Source organism: Mya arenaria, chromosome 8 (genome assembly GCF_026914265.1).
Source record: "Mya arenaria isolate MELC-2E11 chromosome 8, ASM2691426v1".
In the NCBI taxonomy this organism is placed as follows: domain Eukaryota; kingdom Metazoa; phylum Mollusca; class Bivalvia; order Myida; family Myidae; genus Mya; species Mya arenaria.
In genome coordinates this window covers 24,979,381-24,996,943 of record NC_069129.1, presented here as the reverse complement: position 1 = coordinate 24,996,943, position 17,563 = coordinate 24,979,381, and the positions used below count along the sequence as shown (strand labels likewise).

Sequence of the window (17,563 nt, the reverse complement as noted above, 5' to 3'; positions counted from 1 at the left end):
TTGTAGTTCTGTATCGTAAAAAAGTAGGGATAAAAACAGTCACAGTTGTTATCTATACGTTGTAGGAAGTTTTGAAAAGTTGTGTTTTGAGAGCCCTTTTGAATGAATTAAGTGATGATTCTTTTCTGAGAGTGTCCGGGAGAGAATTCCATAGTACGACCCCTGGCCCCAATATCACGAAAATACTTAAGTCAAATATCAAACTCAATCTCAACTCATTTTACCATAAAACATCAAAATTTATTGAAAAATATATATATTATTTTACACATTTTAACACCGCATTCTATTGAATATGTTGATTCAAATCTATGGTTTAGATTCCAACGGAAAATACCCTACACCCAAAATGTACTTGATTACGATTCATTGCTTTAAACAATAACTCCAGTATATTTTTTTCTCTAGAGTAAGTTTTCTTTGAAATATAGTCAAAATCGTTAAATAACTTAATTTCTATGAGAAAATACATTTTCAAGAAGTATAAAAACATACGAGATTTCAAATAATAATATGATTGTAGATTTATATCTTTATTTGAGTCTCGTCCATATACATACTAAAAGTTACATGTAACACATAAAACAAATAATTATATGGCCATTCTATACAGAATTACAGGAAACTATTTGACAAATACACAGAACATATTAATACAAAATAAAATACAGACTTGTTATAAAATATGTGACTGATATTGACTGGTAAAAAAACAACAACTGTACTTACAAATTAAACACTAATATGCCACACAAACAATTTTCTTCCATCAATGAGCATAAGATTTGCTTTAAGAGCCCATAGAAAAAAGTGAAACAACCGACTTAATAATGACAGAAACTCTCAGAAACACTAAAACAAGCAGGTGAAATTGGATTTACCGACCATTATATAGGAGGTTCATTTAATAACAAGGAACCAATATCATTTGTGTGACCTATTAGAATATCACAAAGTACAATAAGTAAATATGTGGTCAATTGAGTTGAGTTGAGATTAAGACTTAACTTGAGTACTTTCGTGATTTTGGGGCCTGGCATCAAAAATTCACACTAAAGTATATCGGATACCTTAGATTATTACATGTTTATGATATGTTTTCCTGTGGTTTAAAATTATTGAAATACTTCACTGTTTTGAAATTTAAGCCCTTTTTCAATTCCAAATCAAACGTCTGTGCGCACAGGGCTGGAACAAAATGTCAACAAACATTTCTGAAATGACGTTACGTTCGCATACAATTCGGTGTGCTTGAAAAAGACAACAACAATGATTAAATGTCATTTTATAGTATTTTAGGCATATTATTAAAAGAAGAATTGTTTTTTTTAGTTTTAGGTTGCAATAAATAACACCTCGTGAACACCAAAAGTGAATATTTTACACTTAAGCAAACAATTATCCTAGACATATAGTTTTATAGTTAAGATTGCCTTATACTTACAACGTAATGAAATTAGCAAGTAAAGATTGCACGTACATGTAATATAAGATTTACCTTCACAGGCCTACTGCAACGCTTACTGCCTTTACTCATCCAGTAGCGCATTTGTATTAAAACAGAGCGCAGGAGTGAATCCCGCACAGCCAGAATTGGCTTATCAGTCAGGAGAGTTAGTACCAGCTTGGGACGGCTGTACCGACCCTCGCGGTTTATTAGAAACGGGTGTTACTTGAAGTATGGTAGTAGGTGTATATGCAACGTCAGATAGTACTTCATTTATGTGTTGCCTTTGAGGTGGCCAGTGTGAATATTCTGTTGTGGACATTAAGTGTTGGCTAATTTTCTGTTTTATTATTATTATTTTTTAAGTTTATTCATTAAGATTTTTGCTTGATAATCGTACACATTATTACAAGAACTACATTTTGTGATGTTCCTGGAGACATGAATTATGAGTTACAAATGGTGTGGTAGTTATTTCTATATTATTTCGTAACGAGTATTTTATTATACAAGCAAAAAAGAGGAAAGAAGAGAAAAGTGTGTTCCACATTTCTGAACTCAGAGTTATAATTAAGAATGTTGGATTTTATTGCGTGTCTTCGAGTGGAAGTTTGTAGCTGAATATTAAAATATTAAAACAACATTCTATGATAATTACTGGAGTAACATATTTACTTACAAAACTTCATAAAGATATGGATTTACTTCTGTCAAAACTTGGTAAGTAACCTTTGATAGTACTTTTTGAACATGCAAGAAACATTAACGCAAATATCGACAAAAAAACGTCTTATGGTTTTAAAACTGTAAATACGTTCTAACTGAAGTAAGAAATTTATAGCGCAGAAAATATGACTCATGTTGCCAATAAAATTTTATTTCAGCAAATTTCCTAAGGATTTTACAGATGTGCGTTAAATTGATATTCAGACAGTAACATTGCAGCACAATGCCAAAACATTAACAATAACAACAGAAACAACAACAACAACAACTGCAACAACTGCAACAACATCTAATATTACTGCTGCTATCAAAGCAGCATCAACAATACCATAATAAATACTTATCTGCTATTAATGAGACATAATCATTGATTAATATGTATTAATGAGGTCCGCTTAAGTTACGAACCTGAAGCTAAAATACTAAAATATTTATTCTGTTTGAATTTTAGTCGTAGTAACAAACAATTAACAACTTGGATATCAGAAAATGATAAAGCATGAACTTCAAGCGGTTTGGTGCGATAGAAATGCCAGTTTGCAAAACAAAGAAGTGCAGTGCAGTTATTAATTAATTTTAGCATGTTAATCCAATGGACCAGAGCGTTAGTGCAAGGCAATAACATGATGTTGCAATAAATAATTGTTGAATCCGTTCTCGGGATTTTATGGAGTCTTCGTGTTTCAATCAAATAAAACTATACCAAATAACTAAAATAAACCAGGATTGTAGTGCAAGGCCATCAGAAATAAGCATAACTGTTTTGAGAATGGATAAAGATAATTCAATGGAACCCATAACATATGGACACTCTCAGTGGCGATCAGCTTAACGCGGGCCCTGTTTAAAACATAAGGCTAAATATTTAACGGTGTTTATTGGGCATTAACTGCTACCTTACTCATAACATTAACTGCTACCTTACTCATAACATTAACTGCTACCTTACTCATAACATTAACTGCTACCTTACTCATAACATTAACTGCTACCTTACTCATAACATTAACTGCTACCTTACTCATAACATTAACTGCTACCTTACTCATAACATTAACTGCTACCTTACACATAACATTAGCTGCTACCTTACTCATAACATTAGCTGCTACCTTACTCATAACATTAGCTGCTACCTTACTCATAACATTAACTGCTACCTTACTCATAACATTAACTGCTACCTTACTCATAACATTAACTGCTACCTTACTCATAACATTAGCTGCTACCTTACTCATAACATTAACTGCTACCTTACACATAACATATACAACTCGATGTCGTAAATATGGTCCACGGAAAAGCATTGATATAATTACATGTATATAAGTTCACATATATGTATATATCTGATGAAATCTGTGTTATCAACCTTTAGTTTTGTAAGCGTGTGGCCAAAATAAGATTTTACCGTATTTCTTTTCTTGAATTATTTTATTCAGGACAAACAAGAAGGAAATAATATTTGTTTTCAATGACATTCATATTGTAATAAGTACAAATTCTATCCGTTTGTGTGATGTCATGGTGTCTTAGTGTTTTAAACAAATTGACCTTTACAAAAGAAAAACTACATAGACACGCCCATAAGTAGACAACCATCTATCGTAGACCTCGGTTTAAAGGCTAAATAAAACATTGAATCGTTTGAGTTAAATGAAATGTCCATGGTCATCGAATTACAAATGAATACAATACAGTTAATTATCACTAATGACCCGTGTGGGTGAACAATTAATTGTTCAATAACACAATCGGTAATTGATCTACCTATAGTGATGTTCATGTATAAGATTGTATCAAAAACTTTTCACACTATCCCGAACACCCCCTGTGATAAGATTACGTAATTCACCGATTAAATGCGTTATGAGTCGAACCAGACATCCGGACAGAAACGAATACTGCCGTAATTAACCGAGCAGATATCTTTGATGACCAATCAGGCGGACGCTTTTGTTACACCGAGACGTATGGTAATAATTAGCAGCATTATAATTATGCTAATAAAAGATCGAGGCGATGTGGTTCTGAATCAGAGAATATGTCATACTGTGGCATTACAAGCTTTGGCACATTTCTATTCTTTACCATATTGCCCAATCGTTGTTTAAAGCTGCACTCTCACAGATAGAACGTTTTGACAACTTTTTTTTTTATTTTTTTATTTGGAATGAACCAATTTTTGCGAAAATCCATGGAAACCAGATATATAAGACTCTTGACAAAAAAATAGATCGCAGATTTTTATATTTAAGTTCAAAAATTGATGTTTTATGCATTTTTCTTAAACCGTTAGTAAGCCATAAAACATTAATTTTTGAGCAGAAATATGAAATTCTACAATCTGAGTTTTTGTCAGCAATCTTATATTATTGATTCGTAGATAATAACACAAAAAATGTCATTTCCAAGACAAAAAATAAAAAAGTTGTAAAAATGGTGAAACTGAAAGAATGCAGCTTTCACAGATTGATTGTGTCGACAACTTTTCTTTTTTTGTCTTGGGATGAGCCAATATTTGCGTTTATGTCTGGACACCATTGACTTCTGACAAAAGAGCAGATCGTGCAGCTTGAAGTTTAACATTATTTTTAAGTGATATCATTGCCCTTGTTTTCAACATTTAATAGTAACGTCTGAACCTTGGTGTTGATGTTATCATACACAGAAACGAACGAATAATGACTTTTTCTGAGCAAGATGCTCAACGTGCATGCATCTATTTTCCAACATGCCAATATACAAATTAAAAACGTGCGTATGGCTGAGGTTAGTTAAAATGAACATACCGTGCATACAGTAAAAACACTTTTAAAAATGATTATCGTTTGTATGTCACATCGATACATGAAACCATGGTAAACATACGATTGCAAATCCCAATTTATCCCTGGTTAGTGCATTATTCAAGAAGACATTGATTGTAAACTTCAGAAAAAAATATTTGGTTCTGTATAGTGTTGAACAAAGAACAAAAAACACAAGCATCATGTTATCAGCTGACCGTCCAATAGTCCAGAAATAATCTTTTCCCAAGGCACAAAAAGCCCTTCACGCAGAGATGCTGATAAGCCCATTTAGACTGAATGACAAACATGAGCGATACACCTGTATGCATCCCCTCGTGCTTATAAATATATCAATGCAAATGCTGGTCTGAGATTTTACTCCATTTTTGCCGATAAGGTGAACTGATTTGAACAGCTGGGCACATCGTATTTTTGTGCATATCTATTTTGAAAAGAGAACGGATTGCAGTTGTATCAAAATGCTTAAAAAACACCATTATCAATTTACAATACTAGACTATAAAACGATCAACATGATTTGCAAACACTTCTATATCACTTAGTGCATAATGCACTTATGTACTAGTATTTACGTTTTCGTTCAGTTAATTTGTTACAGAAGTGGTGCCAGTTAATCACACGTGCAAAAAAATAACATTATGATGATTTATGTAACTCTTTTATTATTCGTGAAGTAACGGATGAAATGGAGCAAATAACGCATCAGCAACATTTCAGTTAACAGTCAGCACAATACAGTTGCAAGCATACTGTTAAGAGCGCTAACAGACATATGTCCAATAAACCACAATTAAAGCACCGAAGGCCAGGTTTATTTCAGCTCTTTATGACTGTATGTACCTCATAAATGCACCCTGAGTTCATAAACATATCAAAACATTGACCCGCTGCCTCCTCATTTATCATCTATTATCTTGAGTTCAACTCATCTTCCATTACTTTAACGCGGCAAAATTGACATTTCGCTCTGGCCACACAATGGAACTTAATGCATTGTAAAAAGTATCAGATGCTTTAATATTAACGTGAATAAAATTCATTAATATTAATAAATATCTTAAATGTAGTACATCACCCTGAAATTACTGTTGTACTTCACAAAAAAAACTGACAATCAAATAGATAGACTACAATAGTTGAAGATAAAACTGTTTGAGTTTTAGTCGGAAATTTATTTGCAATGTTTACTGCCAAATACTTGACGAGCGCATATTCTAAAATAGATACAAACTTATTTTGAGACGAAACAATGTCCTAAACTCATAAAATAAACTTCACTTTATGGACAAACCAATAAGAAACTGCAGTGTATGGCAGGTTAACAAATCATTAAACAAGCGCAGCCTGACCGCTGACAAAACAAAATAACTTTTTTTAACATAAATTTCAAGAAAACTAAAACTCTTTACCCTCCAAGATGTATGAGGAGTAGCAGACCTCTTCATTGTGAAAGGTACTAAATCATCCCTGTCCTTATCTGTCCATCAGCACCATGATAACGGTAGCTATGATATTTATACTGCCACTTTTATACTCTTCCGCCTTTTACCAGATGCACCGCTGCATTGATTCGGAGATGGCTGCGAGTATTCGTCCATTTTGATCTTTAGTAGCTCAGTATTTCTTAGCTTTAGTCTTGAGGTTCCCGTATTTTCTTTATTTTCGCGTCGTTTTCATCAATTATTTTGCCGGAATCCTTGTCAGAGACTCAGAGCCATCCCATTTATCGCGTATCATCATGAGCTCCGAACTCGTCTTCAATTACTTTGGCGTGGCAAAATTGACATTTATCTTTAAACTTTAGTCGAACAATGGAACTTGATATATATTATTGTAGATTGGTACCAAAAAGTTATGATACTGTAAATAGAATAGGTAATTAAAAGTTGTATACTCATATGCGATCGACAGCTTCACGTTCTAAGACTCTTTTATAGTTGTCATAAACTGTATTTTGAAGAACAAGTTCCAGTTTTTTGGCATTCGTTTTGCTTATAAACGGGTCAATATTTTAAGTTTAAATTTAGAAAGTGATTAGATCAGCGTGTTCAAGACATGGGGTCAATATTTTTTTCTGGCACGTTTTGGCATCTCATTGATAGAAAAGGCTGGAAATGGTCCATGCTCCATTTGACCTGATAAGCGTGTGGCTAGGGCAATTATTCCGTAATTGTTTTATTAGTAGACGGTCAGTTTCGGAGAGGAAACCTGGACTTTGATCTCTCTCACCTGTTGTCCGTTAGGGCATCGGATTGCATGGCAATTTGGGGAAAACTGACCGGTTCGTAAATAAATAGTGACCGGGCCGGAAGTTTTATGTAATGCTGATGAATTATGGCTGTTTGTAGGCTACAATCATTGCTAGGTTCATGTTTGTGTATGTTTTTCCTTGGTCATAATTATTGTATTTTAGAAGGACAGTGTTTCATAATGAAATCTCAATTCCAAGTAATTGATTTTCCAGACTGTTTTATTAAAACCATGTTCCAAAATGATCTTTATTAAATTTAAGACTGCTGAGTTTTACCCTGTAGATTCCATTGTTAAAAATATGAGTATGAATATTTTCATTGTAAAAAGTATACACATATACATCATAATATGTATAATTATGGTCTTGAAGGCTTACGTCAATTATGTGCTCTCAGGTATATGTCGTTGAATAAACTTTCCTCTTCTTTCTTCATTTAAGGAACCAATATTAATGTTAAACTGGTATGATTATGGTCATGATAATAATAATAAAAATGTATAAATTATTATCATCAAGTAACTATAATACAAAAAGAAACTCGGTGTATAAATAATTCATCTTATGCATCAAGGAATAAAAACATGCATTTTAACAGTACACTTTTTTGCAATATCAAGAATAGATGTTATAGGGCACGACTACAAACGCCATGTATGTTGTATAGTACTTTTCCACTGGCACCGGATTTTCAAACTCAAACATTTTTTTTTTTAAATAAAAAAAATCTTATAATTCCTCACTAAAAAATATAATACCGAATATGTAAAAAAAAATATTAAAAAAATATTTATTTTTTAAATATGCACCTTGTACTGTATAAGATGTTAGTATGTTGTACAGTATATTGTACAAAGTGCATATTTAAAAAAAAAAATATTTTTTAATATTTTTTTACATATTCGGTATTATAATTTTTAGTGAGGAATTATAAGATTTTTTTTATTTTTTTAAAAAAATGTTTGAGTTTGAAAATCCGGTGCCAGTGTACTTTTCAATGTATTTGGATAGTCGGCCTTCATTTACCATATAAGTTCTTGACTTGATTTCACTACAGGTATATTGGCACTTAAGAATATACTTTTGATACAATTACAGGTACTTTGTCTTTGTGCATAAATCAGCAATCATTAATTCTGCTGATGGAACTGTTCCGCAGCTAAGACTTAAAGTAATGATTAGACGCACTTGATTTGTGTTCCCACACTTTGTATAAAATCCTACCTGCATCGACCAAAAAGATTTACATAATTTACTTTCAATTTCATTAGACAAAAACATTCCTTGGTCAACATTTTTTCTGGAACAATTTGAGTGTGTCTTTCTACGTAATGAATGCTTACAAATATTAGTAAGAGAGGAAATGCTGAAAACACGCATAACGCCGTAGGATGACTTGGGTATTTTCGTTGGCACTGGGTTTTATTGTATCCTGAGGCAAGTTACAATAAAAATACTGTACTTCCATACTAATTTACTTATCATTCATCAATCGTATTGTAAAGATTGGGAAGTCGGATTGAATAAGAAGACCGGAATATTTCAAGTTCCATGTACATAGAACCACCGCCTGATGTGGCAACCACCCATTCAAACTGAAATACAGCCTCTGATATGTTTTACAGATACCCATGGTATGCAATCAAATAAAGAAATAAAATTAAAACTACAGTGACATTAAGCCCAGAAAACACAAAAAACTTGGTAGGAGTTCCAATGTTAAATGGAGGCACAGCGTTAAATGCCTACTAAACACATGTTGCGAAAGGTTGAAATGTGACATTTTGTTTATGTATACATTTTTAACGTTTAAGTGACACTCTTATTCAAAATCAATATATACACATGTGTATGTTTAAACATACACATGTGTATGTTTAACAAACATAAATTTTGAGTAATAAACCTTTAACTATACTTAGTAAATAATGCACTTATGGAAAATATTGATTACTGATAACAAGATAGTAACCATGTATTTGAATGGTGAATGCTAAAAGATTTACTGTGATCTACTATCGTCGGATAAGGTAGAAATGCCGTGTTTTCTGTCGCTTTATTTCAAATTAAACTCGGTATCCTTCATAAGAACCATTGTATTTCACATTTATTTATCCTTTTTTGTATATTTAAACAATTATATTAATTGTGGTAAATCTTATTTGGGAGTAAGAGTGTATCTTTAAGATATAAACATATCAATTAAACACTGAAAGAGTAGCGATCCCGTATGGTGTTAAACCAACGCCATGTACTATGTTCTATAGAACAGAGCTTAAAACCACAGTGACAGATGGATGAGCTTATTACTTAGCACGACCCAAGACAAATAAGTTCCAGCGTTTATTGTACCCTCTGCACATATAAAACATATGATACGGGGTATTCAACAATAATATCAATACATAAGTAAAACTGTATAACTACAAAGAATCAGACAAATATCATCGTACTCCAGGTATAAGCTAACTATATAACTATAAATTCAAGATTCATAGTAAAAAAAACTAACTACGGCTAAAAAACAATTTACCAAGATCCAAGAACGGCAAAACATGATTTACACAACAGCATTGTATGTTCCGTCATCTTAACAAATTGAAACCACACACAGGTGCGGATCCAGGATTTGGCGTTAGAGAGGGCGTACCTTAGGGGCGTAATCTCTTGACTTGCGCCCTCCATCATAAACGAAATTTATTTAGGTCAAACTGTTGGCAGTGTTCTTTTTAACAATTTCCAGTCCGAAATGGTGCATTTTGGGCGTATTTTATTACCTTTTTCTCAAGTATTGAAATAAAATGTACACTAAGACGATTTAAGGTGTTGGGGGGAGGGGGGGGGGGGGGGCTCCCCCTGGATCCGCTAGTGACACACACAGGGGACGAAAAAAATAGGCATCAATGCAATAACATGTCTATCAAGAAATACTTGTGTCACTGTAAAATGACTAAAGAAAACAACAACAACATTGGCTCTAACTTAGGTAGGACATGTTAAATCAAGATTCGAGTTTTTCATAGTCAAACTTGTTAAAACACGTATTTTTCTAAGGAATATTACAAGAGTAGGTCTTGGTACTATATCCTACCAACGTTCTTTGAAATAATTACTTGCCTGACTCTGCGGAAATCGGCTGACAGCAAGCCAAGTCCTTAAAACAACTAACAACCAGTTTAATTAACCCGTGGTTCTAAAATCTGTAATGAAAAGTATGAGATAATGAGCAGTTAAACACGCTGTTATGTGCTTGTCATAAAGAATTGCTTGTCAAATGTGGCAATGCACTAAATTGCTTCATTTATTTGCTCGTATGATAAAAGGATTATTAATTGTTACAAGATGTTCGTTCTAATTCTAAAATAAGTGGTTGATTAAATGAGACAAAGAAAAGACGAGTGCGTAAACAACTTTTGTGATAAGTAGCTATTATCACTATTATTTTCTAACAGCTGGATGGCACGTGGGCTCCGTATGTGTTAAGAAAAAGAATGTCAAATGCCACAAACCTCTTTCAAGTTGCGTCGAAAGAAACCTGTTTTTCAATGATTCATTGACGATAATATCTTGCCAGTTATCATTCAGAACTGTGAAATAGTTCCATTGTTTTCCCCTAGAGGCATATTAAGACCAGGCGGAAGTAAAACTTATCAGGACCACAATCAAGGTATTTAACCGCAAGAAAATTAAATAGACTAAAAGTTATTTGAAACTGAGGACAGGTAACCGTTTTTTTTTTTCTTTTTCCTAGCTATCTTATCGTGAGCAAGAAAGTCCTCGAAAATACGTTTAACCCCCAGCATATTACGAGAACACATATAAACAATACATAACTCATTTGATCTGAGATGACAGTTTGTTTACCGTAGTCTGACAACAAGTTAACTTTCCCCGTAATTACTATAAACCACGAAAAAAAAATTCTGATACCAGTACATTTCTTGAAGGTATAATATCCACTGAGTAGTCTTTATATGCATTTAGTTTGATGGAAAAATGGAGGGACCATTATTAGAATATACAATACAATAACCCGCCAGGCGCGTAGCTGCCTTTACGCGAGTACAAGGCTGAATCCACATGATTCTGACCAAAAATAAAAATAAAAAACAGCCATAGTTGCAGTATGTTTATAGTTGACTGCATGATCCTAAAACTGGCAATTTTACAGTACTGAATAAAGCCCAGAATGCACCAGATCAGATTGCACCATGGTTTTCAAACTTTTCTGAGGGGCATGCCCCCGACCCCCCCAAGCACAATTATTGATCCACATGAATAGAGGGCTAGCCTGCCGATCAGAAATTCCAAGATAGTCGAATAAATACCAGAAAAGGCTTCAACGATGCTTTCCGTGTTCATACCAAAATACAAAATTATCATATTTTATCAGTTTCTGTGATTTACACAAAAAGAAAAATTCGCTAAAATCAAGATGAATCGCGAAGGACATAAAATAATTACTGCGACTAATTTAACAGTCAAGATAAAAGGTCCCCCGCGGGGAAAGGGGAAAGGCGTAGCATTCCAGGGCGCTATTTCATGTGCAAATCCCCGCGGGGAACCCTGAAACAGCTGTTGATGATGACTATCTTTGGGATGGTGAGAATTTATTCATTTTTTGCATTTAAAAGTCTTTTAGTGATAAGTAAATTATGATTTATCGCGCTATTTTGATGCCCAGATGCACATATCTATCTGGTTAGTGCCAAAAACTATTACCGGATTTATTTTTTGAAAATGTAAGACCATAAATACATTTTGCCAATAATAATATTTATGTAAACACGTGCTACTTTTATTTTGTTATCTGTATACTAAAAATTGACTGGAATATAGATGGAAATGTTGAAAAACGTTCCCCCAAAGATTTTTTTAGAAAAAAAATGTGTGATGATATAATCGATGTATAAATGATTGTTAGACAAATTCTACATTTATAGTACAATTGTGATAAGCCAGTCACATCAGCAATCAAATAGTATAACGTAACCGCAATCAATGGATGTAATTGAGTATGGCCATTCGTTTTCACCATCGTCCAAGTTGGTCGATCATTGGTTCAAAATTAAATGGCCTGTTGCCATTTTAATACTGGCCTTAACATTTGTCACGTCTTCATAATAAACTATGCTTTTGTTCGAGTAAACCTATTTTGTTAATCATGGCAACATCCGCTCAATTATCACAAAACGCGCAATTTCACTGTTATGCACCAGTCAATTGTACCCACGTCCATTCACTCCCCCCACCGCCCCCAGGTCCGGGGGTATACCGGGGATAGCCGGGGAAATGGGCCGAAGGGCGGGGATTTTACCCGGGCTTGGCTGGACCGAAAGTCAAATTCCCCGCTATTCCCCGAACCTGAGAAGGGGCCGTGGTTACAAATATTGACTGGTGTGGGTTAAAAGAGCAAACCATTATTTCAAATTATCTCAGCATTTTACGACTCATATAATCGTCGCGTCTTGTAAGTCATCAGCAGAATTCCGATCCTTAACCCTTTGTTCCAAGCTACTTCTACCAATCCAAGAAAACCACAAACCGAACTGTACACCAAGAAACCAGTCTGGCCACACATGTAGAACAAAACCATTTCCTTGTCACTGTACATTCATGATTCATTAAATGTTCAGTTTTATCTACCATCAACAAGCCGTGTTTTTCCTGTGCTCTCATTAACCTGAACGTTCGTTTTTTGTCTGCCATCCCGCTCTTCTCTTAATCTAATATTATAAGGAGGCCCCATGTGTACATAGGGCTGCACACTCACAGATTGACCTTTTTGACTTTTTTTGTCTTAGAATGAACCAATTGGTTTAAACATATTTATAACATGAAAACATACAAGTGATAGCATATATTACATTCTAAATATTTAAGAATTTGATCGAAAGCTAAACGCTTATAAAGATCATTTTCTTATGTAGAAAGCAGTTTAATATACTAATATGGATGTCTTTCAAGATAAGTGCGTTTATAAATGATACATCAAAATACATCATAAATGCTTATATCGCAATGGAACCTAACAAATGTTTTATATGTTAATGGACAAAAACATATATAGAGATCCATGAAATTTATAATACATAGAATAATCATTGAGTGATAAAAAATGATAAAAATTTTTTTGTGTCTTTCAGTAAACAGATGAATTTTGAGTCACATGTAAATCAGCAAATACAATAGAACTTAGCGAAACCTTTAAGTAGAGTCCATATAGGAGTATACGGAAGAAAATATGAAATGAGCCAATATTGCATAAATGTCTGAAAAACAGTGATTTAAGACTGTTGACTAAAGACAAGATCGCAGTTCGTCATATTTACGTTCGATAATTGATGATATATGGCTAAGAGCTTTACTAAAGCTTTAAAAACATCGAATTAGACGGCATTAAACATCAATGAGATTCTGCAACTTTATTTTTTGCTGTATGATATCAATCATTAAATGAGTCATTATTTTTTTATAATGATAATGCAATATACCCCCCGTAGGTAATGTGCAAGTTTTTTTCAGATAAGAAGGAAACCTCTTTGGTTGAAATTTCAAGAAAAAACAGCAGGCTTAATTTTTCTGTACCGTTCACGGCTTTGAATGAACGCATGTTTGAAGTGACATGCTTCATACAAAAACATGGTATTCTGTATTACATCACCGAACACCTTGTTAATGTCAGGCTCGGCTGGTTTGGTTCGATCCGAATTCTTCAAAATAAGTCTATTGAACACCTTTAATATTACATGATGATGATGATGATTATGATGATGATGATTATGATGATGAGATGATGATGATGATGATGATGATGATGATGATGATGATGATGATGATGATGATGATGATGATGAAACATCTTTTGATGATGATGATGATGATGATGATGATGATGACGACACACCTTGAATATTAAATTGTGACGATGGTAGTGATGATGACGACGACGACGACGATGACGATGATGATGATGATTATGATGATGAACAAAGCAAGCGTTAGAAATAATGAAGTATAAAATGATACTTATGCGTCGTATGAGTAAGTGTATAATGGCGTAAGTGGCTGTGGGTTTTGGCTCATGTAGTTGCAATGTAGCGGAGAAGATAAATTGTAAGTGGCAGATGGCAGCAGGTATTAGAAGCACAGACGCCTTGTCATGACTGTGGATTCTCCAAGCTCCACGAAGACGTAGAATGTGAAGTGTGTCGCCAAAATGGTGGTATTTTGGTATTTCGGGATTACTAATACAGTTTTTTTGAATTTACTGTTTCACTTTGGCGTCGTCTGCAGGTATATATCAATGAGATTGTCACGGTCACCAAATTGTTGGTGCTTAAACATCTGTTTGGATTACAATTACAGTTTTAGTTATGTACTGTATCTCCAAGGCTAAGTTTTGCCATGGTAAACAACCCCCAACCATGCCAACGTTCCAAGTAGATGATCAATATGTACTGTTTTATCGTTATGGGGGTAGATCCCCCAAAGTTGCAAGTACATGATGAGATTCCCCAAAGTTCCAAGTACATGATGAGATTCCCCAAAGTTGCAAGTACATGATGAGATTCCCCAAAGTTGCAAGTACATGATGAGATTCCCCAAAGTTCCAAGTACATGATGAGATTCCCCAAAGTTGCAAGTACATGATGAGATTCCCCAAAGTTGCAAGAACATGATGAGATTCCCCAAAGTTGCAAGTACATGATGAGATTCCCCAAAGTTCCAAGTACATGATGAGATTCCCCAAAGTTGCAAGTACATGATGAGGTTCTCCAAAGTTCCAAGTACATGATGAGATTCCCCAAAGTTTCAAGTACATGATGAGATTCCCCAAAGTTGCAAGTACATGATGAGATTCCCCAAAGTTCCAAGTACATGATGAGATTCCCCAAAGTTGCAAGTACATGATGAGATTCCCCAATGTTCCAAGTACATGATGAGATACCCCAAAGTTGCAAGTACATGATGAGATTCCCCAAAGTTGCAAGAACATGATGAGATTCCCCAAAGTTCCAAGTACATGATGAGATTCCCCAAAGTTCCAAGTACATGATGAGATTCCCCAAAGTTCCAAGTACATGATGAGATTCCCCAAAGTTGCAAGTACATGATGAGATTCCCCAAAGTTCCAAGAACATGATGAGATTCCCCAAAGTTCCAAGTACATGATGAGATTCCCCAAAGTTCCAAGTACATGATGAGATTCCCCAAAGTTCCAAGTACATGATGAGATTCCCCAAAGTTCCAAGTACATGATGAGATTCCCCAAAGTTGCAAGTACATGATGAGATCCCCCATGCAAGTAGATGATGAGATTCCCCAAAGTTCCAAGAACATGATGAGATTCCCCAAAGTTCCAAGTACATGATGAGATTCCCCAAAGTTCCAAGTACATGATGAGATTCCCCAAAGTTCCAAGAACATGATGAGATTCCCCAAAGTTCCAAGTAGATGATGCACATGTACACTTTTATCGTCAGGGGATGGATTCCCCCAAAGTTCCTAATAATTATTTTTGCGATTATTAAGGGCGTTTTTGTTGGTTATAAACTGGTTTCGGTTTTATATCGGTTTCACGAACTGTGCATTTGTTGTTACAGTTTCAAATAAAACCAATCGAAACTATCGAAACCTCTACCGGAGGCGGTTTCATTGGTTCGTTCCATCCGAAAACTAGTTTACTTTGAAACCAACATGGCGGAAAGTGATCAACCAGGTTTGTTGAAACTCAATCCTTTTGATAACAATGCCTTACAATGTGCAAATGAGCTAAATTATAAAGGTTACATTTATAATTAGAAATAATGGCTACATGCAGTAGCTCCGCCATGTTGTTTAAACTGTACACAAAGCCATGCATTTATTACTTCAAGCCAAACTGTCAAAACCTAGTTCGAAACTGCTGAAACCATTGACACCAAAACTGAAACTGGTTTGTTATCAACAAAAACGCCCTAAGAAGGCTAATGAGATGTACTAATTTACAACGGTATGGCTGTTATAAGGTTGATTCCCTCCATAGTCATTCACATGTTAAACATGAGTCTAGGTAGGTTTGGATTTTTCCCGAAGGTCTTTAGTTTGCCTCGAATAACTGATATGGTGGATTTTGTCTAAGTTCGTCAATGAAGAGCGGTGTGTCTTTTGTTGCTAAAATGTTGGTTATTGGAAACATGATGTTTTCCGGATTAGTGTCGCTTCAAAAAGACATGTATAGCGCCGCCAAAATGTTGATGTCTTTGTTAGCGAATAATCATTGTTGTCTCCTAATTCTAGATATAGAACCGGTATTGTGTCGTCGATATGCTTGAACATTAGGTACGTGTGGATCGTGCAAGTTTTTCTTTCTGGAATACTAACAGAGCTCATGCCTTATGTACACTTGCAATCTGAGCAAGGATGGATTGCCTTCTTCCATGTAGCTGACTGGTGGTTGTCGCTAAATATTCGGTATGAGTATGTTAATTGTAGCAAGAATTATTTGTCGATGAATTTATGGTATCTTTAAAGGTATCCATCGGTTGCTTAGAATGGTCTTGTGCATATGGCGTGTCTTCAATCTTGTGATATTACTCGTTGATGAATATCTTGTTTACCGTACCAAAATGGTGAAGGGAACTTGTAAGAACTAACTTTATATGCAAGACATGCTGTGCCAACTTAGTATCCTTATACTAAGTAGAATTGACTATTGTGGCTGGCACTGTATATACCAGTTGAGGAACAACTGTACTGGTTTTGTCAGTACTGTTCATCATTTAACATAAGTGCGCTGTATGTTATGTTTATAGTTTGTAATTATACGACCTCGAGTGGTTTGAAAACAAAAAAATTAAACACTGTTATATGTCACCCATTGCATTTGAAAATAATGCCCCTTTACTGCTTAAGTACACCTATGTGCATTTTATGATATAGCTCGTGTTTCAATTTATTTTAGAGAGAAAAAACACCTTAGAATTGCAAGATAAAAAAAAGTATTTAAAAATGATTCGCTTTGTCAGCTGTTTTGATGGCACATTTTAAATGTCTTCAGTTTAATACTCATTACAACAACACTTATACTACAATCGAGTATAATTACAACTCTCTTCAAAGCATAATTTCGATCAAGTATGCAATTACGCATACAATAATTCTGCGAGTACAATAAAATAATTCAAGAAATATTGCCAAGTAATTTTCTCCAAATAGCAGTATTAATGCATGCCAAGAACGCTTCATTAACTCGTATTCCAAGACGTGTCAAACCCCTTGAATCTCTATAATACCAAAGCAAAACTTCCCCAAATCTTATGAACACGCACTTAAATCCAA

General features: G+C 34.4%; 1 protein-coding gene across 3 annotated transcripts in view; it reads left to right on the top strand.

The window, feature by feature from the left end:
* The first annotated feature begins 1,579 nt into the window (after positions 1–1,579).
* The window catches only part of LOC128245148 (neuropilin and tolloid-like protein 1), a 42,951-nt gene continuing 26,967 nt past the window's right edge, over positions 1,580–17,563 (top strand). The window contains exon 1 of one of the 3 annotated variants that reach the window (XM_052963393.1): positions 1,580–2,167. In XM_052963393.1, the coding sequence (XP_052819353.1) occupies positions 2,095–2,167 (73 nt within the window). In that variant the 5' untranslated portion in view covers positions 1,580–2,094. Of the gene's footprint in view, positions 2,168–16,675; positions 16,697–17,563 lie in introns of those variants that run through there. The other 2 variants (XM_052963392.1, XM_052963394.1) reach the window with 2 other exon arrangements.